General features: G+C 36.9%; 1 protein-coding gene across 1 annotated transcript in view; it reads left to right on the forward strand.

Annotated features, from left to right (window-relative positions):
* The window catches only part of ULK4 (unc-51 like kinase 4), a 536,768-nt gene that overhangs the window by 355,075 nt on the left and 167,052 nt on the right, over positions 1-14,641 (forward strand). Inside the window, exon 33 of the mRNA XM_081284376.1 lies at positions 12,430-12,596. Coding sequence (XP_081140502.1) covers positions 12,430-12,596 — 167 coding nt within the window. The remainder of the gene's footprint in view (positions 1-12,429; positions 12,597-14,641) is intronic.

The raw sequence follows: 14,641 nt of genomic DNA on the forward strand, positions 1-14,641 counted from the left end.
TTGGTTCTTCGAAAAAATAAGATCGACAGACCTTTAGCCATGCTAACGAAGAGAAGAAGAGAGAGAACTCAAATTACTAACATACGGGATGAAAAAGGAAGTATCACAACAGATGCTACAGAAATACAGAAGACAATTAGAAATTATTTTGAAAACCTATATTCCAATAAAATAGAAGATAGTGAAGACATCGATAAATTTCTAAAGTCATATGATTTGCCCTGACTGAGTCAGGAGGATACACACAATTTAAACAGGCCAATATCAATGGATGAAATAGAAGAAGCCATCAAAACACTACCAACCAAGAAAAGCCCAGGACCAGATGGGTATGCAGTGGAGTTTTAGAAAACCTTTAAAGAAGAATTAATACCAATACTTTTCAAGTTATTTCAGGAAATAGAAAAAGAGGGAGCTCTGCCAAATTCATTCTATGAGGCCAACATCACCCTGATTCTGAAACCAGACAAAGACACCTCAAAGAAAGAAAACTACAGACCAATATCTCTGATGAACCTAGATGCAAAAATCCTCAAAAAAATTCTGGCGAATCGGATTCAAAAACATATCAAAAAAAATTGTGCACCATGAACAAGTAGGATTCGTCCCTGGGATGCAAGGATGGTTCAATACACGGAAATCAATGAATGTTATTCACCACATCAATAGACTTAAAGATAAGAACCATATGATCATCTCGATAGATGCAGAAAAAGCATTTGACAAAGTACAGCATCCCTTTATGTTCAAGACATTAGAAAAACTAGGGATAAGAGGAACTTACTTCGACATTATAATAGCTATCTATGCTAAGCCTCAGGCTAGCATCATTCTGAATGGAGAAAAATTGAAGGCATTCCCTCTAAAATCTGGAACAAGACAGGGATGCCCTCTCTCACCACTTGTGTTCAACATAGTTCTCGAAACACTGGCCAGAGCAATTAGACAAAAGAAATTAAAGGCATAAAAATTAAATTATCACTATTTGCGGATGACATGTTTCTATAGCTAGAAGACCCAAAAGGGTCTACGAAAAAACTACTAAAATAAATGAATTCAGCAAAGTGGCAGGATATAAAATCAACACGCATAAATCAAAGGCATTTCTGTATATCAGCGACAAAACTTCTGAAACAGAAATGAGGAAAAACACTCCATTCACAATATCCTCAAAAAAAAAAAAAACTTGGGAATCAACCTAACAAAAGAGGTGAAAGATTTATGCAATGAAAACTACAGAACCCTAAAAAGAGAAGTAGAAGAAGATCATAGAAGATGGAAAAATATATCCTGTTCATGAATAGGCAGAACTAACATCATCAAAATGGCGATATTACCAAAAGTTCTCTATAGGTTTAATGCAATGCCAATCAAAATCCCAACGGCATTTCTTGTAGAAATAGATAAAGCAATCATGAAATTCATATGGAAAAATAAAAGACCCAGAATAGCAAAAGCAATTCTAAGCAGGAAGTGTGAATCAGGCGGTATAGCGATACCAGATTTCAAACTATATTACAGAGCAATAGTAACAAAAGAAGCATGGTACTGGTACCAAAACAGGCGGGTGAACCAGTGGTACAGAATAGAGGACACAGAGACTAATCCACAAAGCTACAACTATCTTATATTTGATAAAGGGGCTAAAATCATGCAATGGAGGAAGATAGCATCTTCAACAAATGGTGTTGGGAAAACTGAAATCCATATGCAACAAAATGAAACTGAATCCCTTCCTCTCGCCATGCACAAAAGTTAACTCAAAATGGATCAAGGAGCTAGATATCAAATCAGAGACTCTGCGTCTGATAGAAGAAAAAGTTGGCTCCGATCTACATATTGTGGGGTCGGGCTCCAAATTCCTTAATAGGACACCCATCGCACAAGAGTTAATAACAAGAATCAACAAATGGGACTTACTTAAACTGAAAAGTTTTTTCTCAGCAAGAGAAACAATAAGAGAGGTAAATAGGGAGCCTACATCCTGGGAACAAATTTTTACTCCTCACACTTCAGATAGAGCCCTAATATCCAGAGTATACAAAGAACTCAAAAATTTAGACAATAAGATAACAAATAACCCAATCAACAAATGGGCCAAGGACCTGAACAGACACTTCTCAGAGGAGGATATACAATCAATCAACAAGTACATGAAAAAAATGCTCACCATCTCTACCAGTCAGAGAAATGCAAATTAAAACCACCCTAAGATACCATCTCACTCCAGTAAGATTGGCAGCCATTATGAAGTCAAACAACAAGTGCTGGCGAGGATGTGGGGAAAAGGGTACTCTTGTACATTGCTGGTGGGACTGCAAACTGGTGCAGCCAATTTGGAAAGCAGTATGGAGATAACTGGGAAAGCAGGGAATGGAACCACCATTTGACCCAGCTATTGCCCTTCTCGGACTATTCCCTGAAGACCTTGAAAGAGCATGCTACAGGGATACTGCCACATCGATGTTCATAGCAGCACAATTCACAATTGCTAGACTGTGGAACCAACCCAGATGCCCTTCAATAGATGAATGGATAAAAAAATGTGGCATTTATACACCATGGGGTATTGCGCAGCACTAAAAAATGACAAAATCATGGAATTTGCAGGGAAATGGATGGCACTAGAACAGATTATGCTTAGTGAAGCTAGCCAATCCCTAAAAAACAAATACCAAATGTCTTCTTTGATATAATGAAAGCAACTAAGAATAGAGCAGGGAGGAAGAGCAAGAAGAAAAGATTAACATTCAACAGAGACATGAGGTGGGAGGGAAAGGGAGAGAAAAGGGAAATTGCATGGAAATGGAGGGAGACCCTCAATGTTATACAAAATTACATATAAGAGGTTGTGAGGGGAATGGGAAAATAAACAAGGAGAGAAATGAATTACAGTAGATGGGGTAGAGAGAGAAGATGGGAGGGGAGGGGGGGGGTCATAGTAGAGGATAGGAAAGGTAGCAGAATACAACAGTCACTAATATGGCAGTATGTAAAATTGTGGATGTGTAACCGATGTGATTCTGCAATCTGTATTTGGGGTAAAAATGGGAGTTCATAACCCACTTCAATCTAATGTATGAAATATGATATGTCAAGAGCTTTGTAATGTTTTGAACAACCAATAAAAAAAAAGTATGCAACTCGGGCCACTTTTTGGCCACAGAGATTTTATGTAGTTAAAATTTAGGGACTCTTCTTAAACCAGAAAAGGGCATTGCAGTCTCTTAGGTTAGGTACCCAGAATTCATTACATACTTGGAATAATTCAATATAATATATTGGGCTTATCATATGATTCCAGGGATAGTTGTGCTATCTGAAGGGAGCTGGGCCAGTTTGTTTTGTAAAATACTCTCATGTACAAAGTTTTGTTAGGAAAGTGATTTAAATAAAAGTTCTGAATACAGAGGTCCTTTGGGTTGGAAGAAAATAATTAAAACGTTAGCCTCAGACTATAGTCAAGGAGCCCATGATCCATGAGATTCTTTCATATTACATGCCCAGTGAGTTGCTTTACTTGTGAACTAGCTAGTCACACTCAATGGAGCTAAACTTGTTGATATCCCGCCCATGACTGGGGAAAGGCAAACTCCCAGCCCTGGTGCTTGGCAGAGGGAGGGGCGAGGCCTTTAGATGAAGAAGCCAAAACTACAGAAACTGCAAAGTGGGAAGGGAAAATATGTGAGGGGCATCAAAGCCAGGGACGTTGGCCTGGCAACAAGCACAGTGTGATACCTGTGGCCTCTTACGAAGTGCCTCAGCCAACCTGTGAGAGCATGTTGGACATATGCTTAACAGGGCTGGAATAGCAGACACAATCATCTACTGTGAAATGGCTTGGAAATTATTAAACCTCAGGGATATTTGGATGTATTTTCATTTGGGTCATTTCTGCTCATGGGCCTTTGAGCAGGAGAGGTTGAGTGCATTTGGATGCTGCATGACTCAGAACCCCACAGCTCACCCCTGCCTCCACTTAAACCCTATTAGTGTGACCAAGAGGGGCATTGCCACTTTCATCACCCTCCAAGATTTTCTCTGCTTTTAAAAGCAGACTTTTATCTCGGCTGATTTAATGTAAGTTCTGGTTTTGGTGGTTAAGCGTTGGTCAATGTGGGTAAGAATGACTTACCTACATTGAATTTTACAGATGCTTTTATATTCCTTTTCCAGATGTTCTGCTTAGGTTGACTTTAATGATCCCTAGAAGAAATGACCACATCTTTGCATGATGTAAATGTAAAATTATCCAAAAGAAAGATTCTATTTTGGGTGGTTGCATTCGGATTTAAAGTGTTGTGTTCAAATCATTAACGTTACAAAAGTGAAGTACTTTCAAAAGCTTAGTTCAAAGTATACTCTTAAATTAGCTCTCTACTCCTACACATTTTGAAAAAAGTAATAATGTAAAAAGGACACAGTGACCGGAGCTGGGAACAACTCATGCACATTAATATTCCTGGAACATTAAACACTTGAAAATAACTTATGGGGATGATTCCTTTAGGGATTTGCTTGTAATTAATACAAAATAATTCTTGATTTTTTTGATGAGTTAGTTATAATTAATGCAAAATCATTCATGGGTTCTTTGACTTAATGAATTTCTTTAGAAATGTTGGGATGAAGTATTAAGAAGTAGTTATGATGGCACTTGACCAGGGGACTTGGAGTACTAGAATGCTGTCGCATATGCCTTTATACAATTCTGAGGGAGATGACAAGAAAGCACTGCACAGAATCCTATTTTATTATGCTGGTCTATGCAGGGTGTTACTTTTAGCTACTGGAGACAAATGTTGGTCTTCTGGTCTCGAGACAATTTTGGCTGCAGCTTACCCTGTTTATTTGCCTCAGTGTTTAAGCTTCAGTCTTTAAAATATTATGCAATAAAGGGTACCTCTTACCTCAAGTAGGTATGCATTATTTAGAACCAGTGGAAAGAAGCAAGAGGAATAAAAAGGGGCTGTGCCTTTACCAGGGTCTGAAGCAGAGCTGACCTAAACCATGAATAGTTACTGCCTCCCACCTCTGACTGAATCTAATCAAGAGAGGAGAGGGAGAAAGGGGGGATTAAAGGAAAAATAAAAAAAGACTATCTTGGTCATTCCCAGGGATGCAGACCTGGCTATCCCCTGACATCTCTAGCCTTCTTAATGCAAGACCAAGGTGAAGGATTTGTACATCCATCTCTGCTGCCATTTTGATTCCTTGAACAGTTTTCACTCTGCAGAGTGAAGCCTGCTTAATATCCTTCAGCTTCACAGCATCTGTTTGGAGGGTGGAGTATCTTTCTCTTGATCTGTGGAAAAGAATAAAAAATAGTATGGAGACTGTTACTGCCCCCTACCCTACACCTTCAGATTAAAGGTTGCTACTTTGATTGGCAAAGCTTCATGTTTAGAATTATTCCTTCACTTGTGTAAAATACATCATGTATTAGCCTGTTCGCCAACTTTGTCAATGTTAGCAATCTAATCCTTAAATCCTGTGAGGCTTGGCAAGGGAACCTCCCTTTAATTCTTTAGGAACTGTGGATCACTGATGTTGTTGGCCTTATGCAAAAGTAGGTTCAAGTTCTCTTCCTTTCCTTCCAAGAATCTGTATTTTCTAACTTCTTTTATAGGCAAGTTCTGGAAAAATAGCAAATATGTAAAAATCTAGATGGTATATGGAAAATTGCATCAAAGAAGTTCTGGCAACTTAAAGTCTAACTTCAGTCCATAATACCTAACAAGTTTTATCAGTGACAGTCTTCTGTGACCTGAAAGTTTCCAGATCAGTGAACTTTTCTCAGGCTTTGAATTCTCTTATATAGACATTCTTCTTTTTTTCTTTAATTAAGAAAACTAATTGTAAATGGATATCATGGTTATTTATATGTATGGGAACAAAGTGATGTTAAGACTTATGGATACAGTGGAATCATTGAATAAGTTACTTAACATACAACTTCTAATACTTTTTTGGTAATGAGATTATTTAAAATGTACTTAATGACCTTGAAATGTACAATACATTATTTCCTTAATTCACCATTGTGTTCTATAAAGATGAAAAAGCTTTATTTCTCCTGAGTAATTAAGATTTTGTGTTTTGGGGCCAGCATCTCCCCATCTCCCAGGATCTTGTATCCACACCACTCTTATTCTTTGCTTCTTTGAGTTCAGTTATTGTAGATTACACATTTGACTTTTTGTGCCTAACTTATTTCACTTAGCATAGTATTTTCCAATTCTGTGTTGCAAATCAAGAAATTTATTATTTTTCTTAGGCTGAACTAGTATTACATTGTGTACATACATCACATTTCTTTATTCATTCTATACACACACACACACACACACACACATTCTTATTCATCTGTTGGTGGTTACTTGAGTTGATTCTATAACTTGACTATTGTGAATAGTGATATATCAAACATGGCAATGCAGACATCTCTGATATATTAATTTTAGATCTTTTGGGCAAATACCAAGAAATATAATCTCTAGATTATGTGGTAATTCTATTTTTAATTCTTTGAGAAACCTCCATACAGTTTTCCATAATGGCTGTGCTAATTTACATTCCTACCAGTATACTAGTACAAGGGTTTTCTTTCTCCATATTCTCGCTAACACTGATCTCTTTTTTGATCATAGCCATTCCGGCACATATAAGGGTCTGTTTTTCTTCCTCTTATTGAATCTCTGTTATACATTTAGGCCTCTTGATGGTCTCCCATAATTCTCATTTGCGTTATTCATTCTCTTGCTGTCTTTTTTGCTTCTCTGATTTGATCATTTCAAATGGTCTGTTTTCAAGTTCACTAATTCTTCATCTTGATCTAGGTTTTCACTGAATCTTTCTATTGGATTTTTTTCTAGCCTCATTTTGTGTCTTATTTTCCAAAGTTCATGTAGTTGTTTAAAAGAAAACTGTAAACAGTCATGCATTTCTTTATTTTGGGGATACATTCTAAAAAGTGCATCATTAGGCAATTTTTTTGTGCAAACATCACAGAATATATTTATACAAACCTAGGTAGTACTACACAGGCAGACAGCATAGTATAGCCTATTGATTCTCAGATTGTACTTAATATTGTAGACACTTGCAACACAATGATATATGTGTAACTAAACCCGTTAAACATAAAAAATACAGTAAAATGTATAAAACATAATACATGGCATACCTGTCTAGGGCACTTACCATGAATGGAGCTTACAGAACTGGAAGTTGCTTTGGGTGGCTCTAGAAATAGTAATGTCAAAGCCTTGGCATTATTGTGCATGACCATAGGGTTTACAAGCATTGTACACTTAGGCTATGCTATATTCATTCAAAGCTTTTTTTCTTTCTTCAAATATAAATTAGTCTCAGATTATAGTATCTTTTTATTTTATAAGCTTTGTAATTTTTAATTTTATGGCTCTTACATTAACATTTAGCTTAAAATGCACATGAACAGTTATACAAAAAAGTTTTTATATACTTATTATATAGTATTTTCTAGTTAAAAACTAAGACACAAACACATTAGACTAGGCTTACATAGGACAAGGATCTTCAGTATCATTGTCCCCCACCTCCATATCTTTTCCCACTGAAGGTCTCCAGGGGCACCAACACAAATGGAGCTGTAATCTCCTAAGGTACCAATGCCTTCTGGGATTCCTAGTGAAGAACATGCCTGAGGCTGTTTTACAGTTAACTTTTTTCTATAAATAAAAGGAGCCCATTAAAATAATAATAAAGAGCATACTATAGCAAATATATAAATCAGTAACATAGACATTTATTTTCCTTATCAAGTATTATGTACTTCACATAATTGTGAGTGGCTATACTTTTGTACTCCCATTAGTGCTTTAGGTTTGTTTAAATCAGTGTCACCAAAAATCCATGAGTTATGCATTGTGCTGAGATATTACTATGGTTGTTATATCACTAAGCAACAGAATTTTTTAAATTCCATTTTAATCTTATGGAATCACTGTCATATTTATAGTGTATAATTAATGAACATATTATGTGGTATATTACTGTATTCTTTTTAAAAAATATTTATAGTTGTAGATGAACACAATACCCTTGTTTTAGTTTTTTTTATATGCAGTGCTAGGCAAGCACTCTACCCCAGCCCATGACTGTATTCTTGTTGCTCATTGAATATTAGAGAATCATTCTAAGTCATTTGTGTTGTTTTATATATCTCCCTTAGGGTCTATTGTTTGAGTTCTGTTGGTTTCTTTTGGAGGCATCATGGTTTCCTGATTCTTTGTAATCCTGTTTCTTGCATTGGTGTCCACACATTTGAGGAGATAGCTACCTCTTCTTTTACAGGTATTCTTTGGCAAGGATCTTCACTATTTAGTTTAGCTGTGACTCTGGATGGACTAAATGATAATGACTCTAGGCAGGCATTGTATGCTTCCAGTTTCTCTAGTGTGTGGCCCACTGCCTTTGCTCTGAGTTTGAATGGTTCAGGTGGCTGGTCTCTGCTATCTGACTGAGCTCTGTAGTCAGGCTACAGCTGCCTCTGATTGAACTTGACCTCAAAGCATATTCTCTAGCTAGATGGTACCACTGTTTGAGTTCATCAGTTGGACAAGGTGCAGGAGGTGCCCTGAGGTTGGGTGGACTCACTGATTGGGATGGATGGGGCCAATTGCTATCTTCAGTGGATATGCATATTTGAGGTTTGCCTCCCTGCCTAGGCAGGGCTTGAAGGTGGACTTTGGGTTGAACACTTTTAAACTTTTTGATATGGCAAATCTAACCCCTGCTCTTTGCAACAAATTGCTGCTATAGTTTTCTCCCTCCTTATGTGGAGCTCTAGGTTAAGGTTCAGTGATGGTCCTGCAGGCTTGATATTCAAGGATTCAAGCCAGGTAGAAATCACCACTTCTAGTACTGACCAGTGGAGCTTTTCAGATGGGCTTGACAACATATACTTCTGACTGGGCAGTATGCTGGCAGGTACATAGAACTACCACCAAGATCTGCATGCTGACTACTGTGAAGTCTGTCTCCCTTCTTTGTTTCCACTCTGCTCCTGGTGGTCTAACCATGACATTTATCCCTGTGTTCCTCATTAGGTGGGATAGGTGGGGGCTTCCTGAGAAGCATCTCAAAGAGGTAGAAGAGCTGGATTTCACCTCTGGTTCTCTTTTCCCTCTTTATAGTAAATTGTTGTCCCTGGGGGAAACTTCTTTGTTGGACACTGTGTCCACTTGGAGAGGGAGAAGGGTGATGCACAGTGAGACCATTTCTCTTACCCTTTTCATGCAGTTTTTATTCAGTTCTGTGGACCATAAGGTGTCTCAGGCAGATTGTCTGTTTTTATTTTTTTTTCACTAAGGTGTTCTCTTGGGATAGTTGCTGTTTGGCCTTTCTATGGGGTAGTGAACTTGGGCCTTCTATTCTTCTATCTTACTGATCTTCAATTAGACATTCTTGACATCCCCTTTTCTTTTTTAAATTCTAATCATTCCTTGATATTCATGGCCTTACATAATCCTGATTCCTGCTCTAGCACCTGTGCCTCCATTTCCTGTTTCCCTGACCATTTCTGGGATTTACTCAGTCCTCAGTCTTTGCCTCTCAATCTTGCCTGTCTCTTCTGAACTTTTTTGTTCTCTCCAGTCATCTCCCACCTCCCCTTTCCCAGTCTGAACTGCTACATAGACTTTAGGGCTTACTTTCCAACTGCCTTTGCAAATCAACACTTTGGATGCCCTTCTGTTATCTCAAACTCAGCATATTTTAAAAGCTAACTTATAGTTCCTAAAAAATTTACTTCTCCATTTCTTCCAGTAAGCATATGTACTACCAGACACAGCAAGGGCTCAGTTAATGTTCTTATTATCCCAGGGAAAACCACACACACCTCTTCATTTATCTTCTCAAACATTTCTCTAGTATATCACAATCTGTTTTTTTAACTCTGCATTTAAAAATAATATGTAATAAGTATAATTTATATGCAGTGAAATATGCTAATCTTACATATAAAATTCATTTAATTTTAAAAAAGCATACATGCTTGTAACCAGCATCCCATCAAATATAGAACATTCCTGTCACCACAGAAAATCCTATTCTGCGCCTCTCCCAGAAGCAAGTGCTGTTCTGATATAAATCAACAAAGACGGGTTTTCTTTGAAATTTTAAACAAATATGTTCATATCACTCAATTTGTAGACTTTTTCTTTGTTTCTAGGGTCTGTGTCTCAGCATTGTTTTAGAGATTTGTCCATTATTGTTGTGGGAATCAGCAGTTCATTCCTTTTTAGAGTATTCCATTGTATAAAAGAATCATTTTATACAATGATAAATGTTTTGAACATAATGTATTTTGTATATTAAGAAAATAATTTTATTAGGTGGTAATGACAGTACAGGTCAAACAGTTTTATCTGTTGAGCTATACTAAAGTATTTACAGAAGAAATAAAGAGTATCTGATTTGCTTTAAAATAGTTTTATTAGCAAGTAGATAAAACAAGATTGACAAAATGTTGATAATTGTTGAAAAAAGGGTTCATTTTACTGAACTGTCTCTGACTTTCTTTGTTTTTGTAATAAATAGTTGAGACATGAAAAACATATATATTGACCCTAAGTGAAAGTTCTGGCTCTGAAGAAAACTGAAAATGTGGCTGAGATTGGTCACCTAAAATCATATTGGTGGTTCTTTCTGGCATTATCACTATAGTGAAAAAGATTTTTGCCTCATACTTCTAATCTCATTTGAACACCTTCCCGGGGAAGCTGGTGACTTCAGTGTGCAAAATCAGAGCTGGGCACTTCTTGCCTTATTTTTTTCCCGTAGCAGGCTGGAAAGTCTTCCCTTCCCAGAAGGGATTTGATTGCATTCATCCTTTTAAGGAAGGATGTTCTGATATAAAACTGAATGAACATGGGGAGAACATTGTGGCCTGCCAGTGGTTTACTCTGATTCAAGCTGTATGTAGATGGCTGCTCATGGGTCACCTCTGCTTTCTGAAGAGCCACTTCCTTCTCTGCTGCTCCAAGCTGGACACCACCAGTTTTCTATATGATATGCTATAAATTCCTCAGGAACCCCAGAAGGGATACACATTCTCTTGCAGTACATGCTTACCAAATACTTCATTTTAAAGTCTTTCTACCCCATCTGCATCTCAGGGATGACAAGTACTATTTCATAGCATGCACAAAAGTGATGCATAATAGCTGTATGGAGAATGCCTGGTCATGCCTGGTTTCTCTGCACTTCGTCATTGGTGATATGTGCTATAAGACTTTGTCATTTAATAAAGAGACTTTGACAATAATTCATTCTACTTTCTCTTCAAGTGTATTTATCTTCAACCTTAGGGCTCAATTTTTTTTTAAAGCACCTTGTTAATTGTGTCTTATACCTGTTTTTGCCACAAGGAGTACAGTTTTGATGACTTTGTAATTTTGGTGTGTCTTTGCCTTTAATGACAACTAGTTGCTTTTATAGTTGACAAGAAAACTAGATTGGTTTGCTGGAAGCAACAATATGCGCTGTCTGGAAGAGATGCCAAAGCTTGAATGGCTGTGGCTGGCAGGGTTTCCATTCATTTGACCTGGGGGCTGGGGGCAAATGGATTGTGGATCGAATGCCATCCAGCTTTCAATACATGTTGTATTTCTTTACCATTCTCTCCCATAATCTGCTTGTGTAAGACATTGTCTTTGGAAAAAAAATTTTTAAAGAAGATGTTGATGTTTCACTGGTGCCCAAGGTCTTATTCATTATTTAGGTTTACATCATTTTATTTTAATCACATTTATATCTCATTCACTTTTATAAATTCAAAGGCTAATGCTAAATAATAATAACAATAAAAATGCCAAGTTAAACGTAAATAATAATGTTACCAAAATGTGAAAATGTATTTGTTATGGCAGATAACATAAAACTAAAAGTTGATGAGAACCAGCTGTACTTTTAATAGGTTTGCAGAGTCAAAATGATAGGACATGGCAATTTCTAAATTTTAAATTTCTTAAAATCATTATTAATCTTACATTGTTGAAATTCATGAGAAAAAAATTGCTTTTTTGCATTATCTTCTGGAAATAACCCACTTACTACTTATAGACCTCATGAGATAATGGGTGCCATCATGGTCCCTAATTTTTTAATTGAAGAATGCTGACCTCCAATGGGGAATCAGTGGACAGCATGTTTGTGAATAACACTTTTTCCTTCAGTGTCAGAATCCTCTGATTATTCTCTAAGTGTGTTTTGGGAACCCTTGCATCAGAATCACTTGGATCTTAAATAGCTTGCCCAGTGAATATGGTTAAGTATATTGCTTAGGATTGGAAGTTTATGCAACATAGAGTAAGAATGCCTCTCTGTCTGGTTCATGTGACACATTGTTTTATGATGAGTGTTTTTTCCTTTTTTTATCCTCAGGACTTGTCAGTCACGTCTGTAATCTATTCACTGAAACTGCCACACTGTGCTTGGATGTGGACAATAAAAACAACAATGAGATGGCAGCCACACTGCTATTTTCCCTGCTTGATATTTTGCATGGAATACTGACGTATACATCCAGCGTTGTACGCCTGGCTTTGCAGGTAGTGAATCACTTTTCTTACATCTTGAACAATCCTACTCCAAGTTACACTTTCCTCTTTGTTGTTTCTGATGAGTATTATCTTTTTAAAAATAACATTTTATTCAAGACTACCAAAAGCCAACTTGGGATGACCAATGTCAAGAGAGGATTTGATCACAAAATCCTAAGGGAAGGCAAGAGAGGCATAGTAAGCAAAGACTTAGCATTAGTTGGGAAATTACTTCTGTCTAAGGAAAGCACTTCCCTGAGGTGCATCCTAGGGCAGGCCAAGTAGGGTGCAGATTTTCATGTCCAGACTTCATCAGCAGGAGGGGCTAGCTTTCTAGAAATAATGGATTGGAAGTTTTTTCACACACACACATTTGATGTACTAAGATACATGTAAACATGTATGTATATCATATAAACTTTCTCATTTGCTTTCCCTTATAACTGTTAACATGGAATTGTGAGGTGATTTGAAGAATCAGAGGTATATTCATTGGCTATAGAAAAATTCAGTTGGGCCTGAAGTCTAACCTGTGCTTAGTTAGTATCATGTCCTAAGGACAGAAGGAGATGTGGTTTTATTGAGTGCTTTCATGTGATATGTCTCCACATGCCTAATTCATTTGATGTTCTCTCCTAGCCAACTGACTCAGCTGATTTCATAGATCAAGAGAAAGGCACATAACCAATATGAATTCATTGTGATGTTTAAAAGCCTGGTAAAATTACAAGAGAGGTATATCAAATAGTAGCATCCTAGCTCAGATATATGCAGGAGCTAAAGTTGAACTGAACTGTTTTGATACCTTGCCAGGAGTCAGAGTAGCAGAGCCAAGAATGAATCCCTAGACCCTGGGTTATCACTATGATATATGGTGTCTTTTATGCACTGTTAAGCCAGTCAAGTATTTGGCTTGTCGAGTATGATTTAATAAATAATTCCACAATCCTTGGAACAAATCTGTTAGTTACTAAGTGTTCAACCCAAATTATAAAGCCAGTAAGTTAACATGGCCTTCGTATTATCTTGTTGTTTTTACTTGCTCATCTATAATCATTTTAAATTAACAGAAAAGCATTTTAAGTACTTTGGGAATCTTGAGTTACTGTATTTTTTTCTAGCTTTTCCTTTTTTCTACAGAGTCTGTCTTCAGAGAATATAAAACTACAGTGGTAGTTTTATGGAATTCTTCAAGAGATAAATACCTTGGTGATATCAGTCTATAAAAGACTATGTCTTGTAAATTGTAGGTTAATAAAAAGGATCAGAAGTTAAAAGCCCAGATAATAGAAATTCTCCTTTATCACAAGTGATGAGATATATTTTTAGGGGTATTTAAAAGAAAACTCCTTAATACAAATGTTTTCTAATTATCTTTTTTTCCGTTGGCTACTGTGCCAATAGATCATTGGTTTTAATTTTTTCATAATCTTTAACACTGTCTTTTAATGCTATCATCTTTCTGAATCCTTCCTTATAATATCTGTCACATATTGCTTTGGCCTCGACCTCTGGCTTTGATCTCCATGATACCTGGCATCAGTCTGAAAGAGGTAGAGTCCTTGAGACTGAGTTAGGGGAAAGAGTTGGGGAAAGAAATGGAGTGCTCATCAAAGGCATAGCCACCTGAAACACGGAGCTGTAAGTACTTTGCAAAACCATCAGTCACCTTTTCCATTTACAAAATACTCCACACTAGGGATTCTTCTGCACTCAAAATCTCTATCTACTTTATACAGAAACTTCTTTAAAGTAGAATTGAAGAGTGGCAGTGTGTAAATTATAACAGTGGTTAGATTTATGAAGTACTTTTCTTTTCCAAGGAAGAGAGTGGTTTGATCCATGAGTAGTGAGTGTAGGCAAGTGTCAGAATCTCCATCTAGAGTAAAATCACTGCCCCCAAGTTTCCCTGAGATTCAGCATTGGTCCAGTTTTAACCCTCTGAGTGTTATGTGTGACATATAGAGAGGTAGAAAATAATGTGCTTTAGATTCACTGGTGTGGTGAAGTGTTGGGCCTTGCAAACTGGAATATCTTCTATTCAAGGGCCAAGC

Source organism: Spermophilus citellus (assembly GCF_964194105.1).
Source record: "Spermophilus citellus genome assembly, chromosome: 3".
NCBI classification, from domain to species: domain Eukaryota; kingdom Metazoa; phylum Chordata; class Mammalia; order Rodentia; family Sciuridae; genus Spermophilus; species Spermophilus citellus.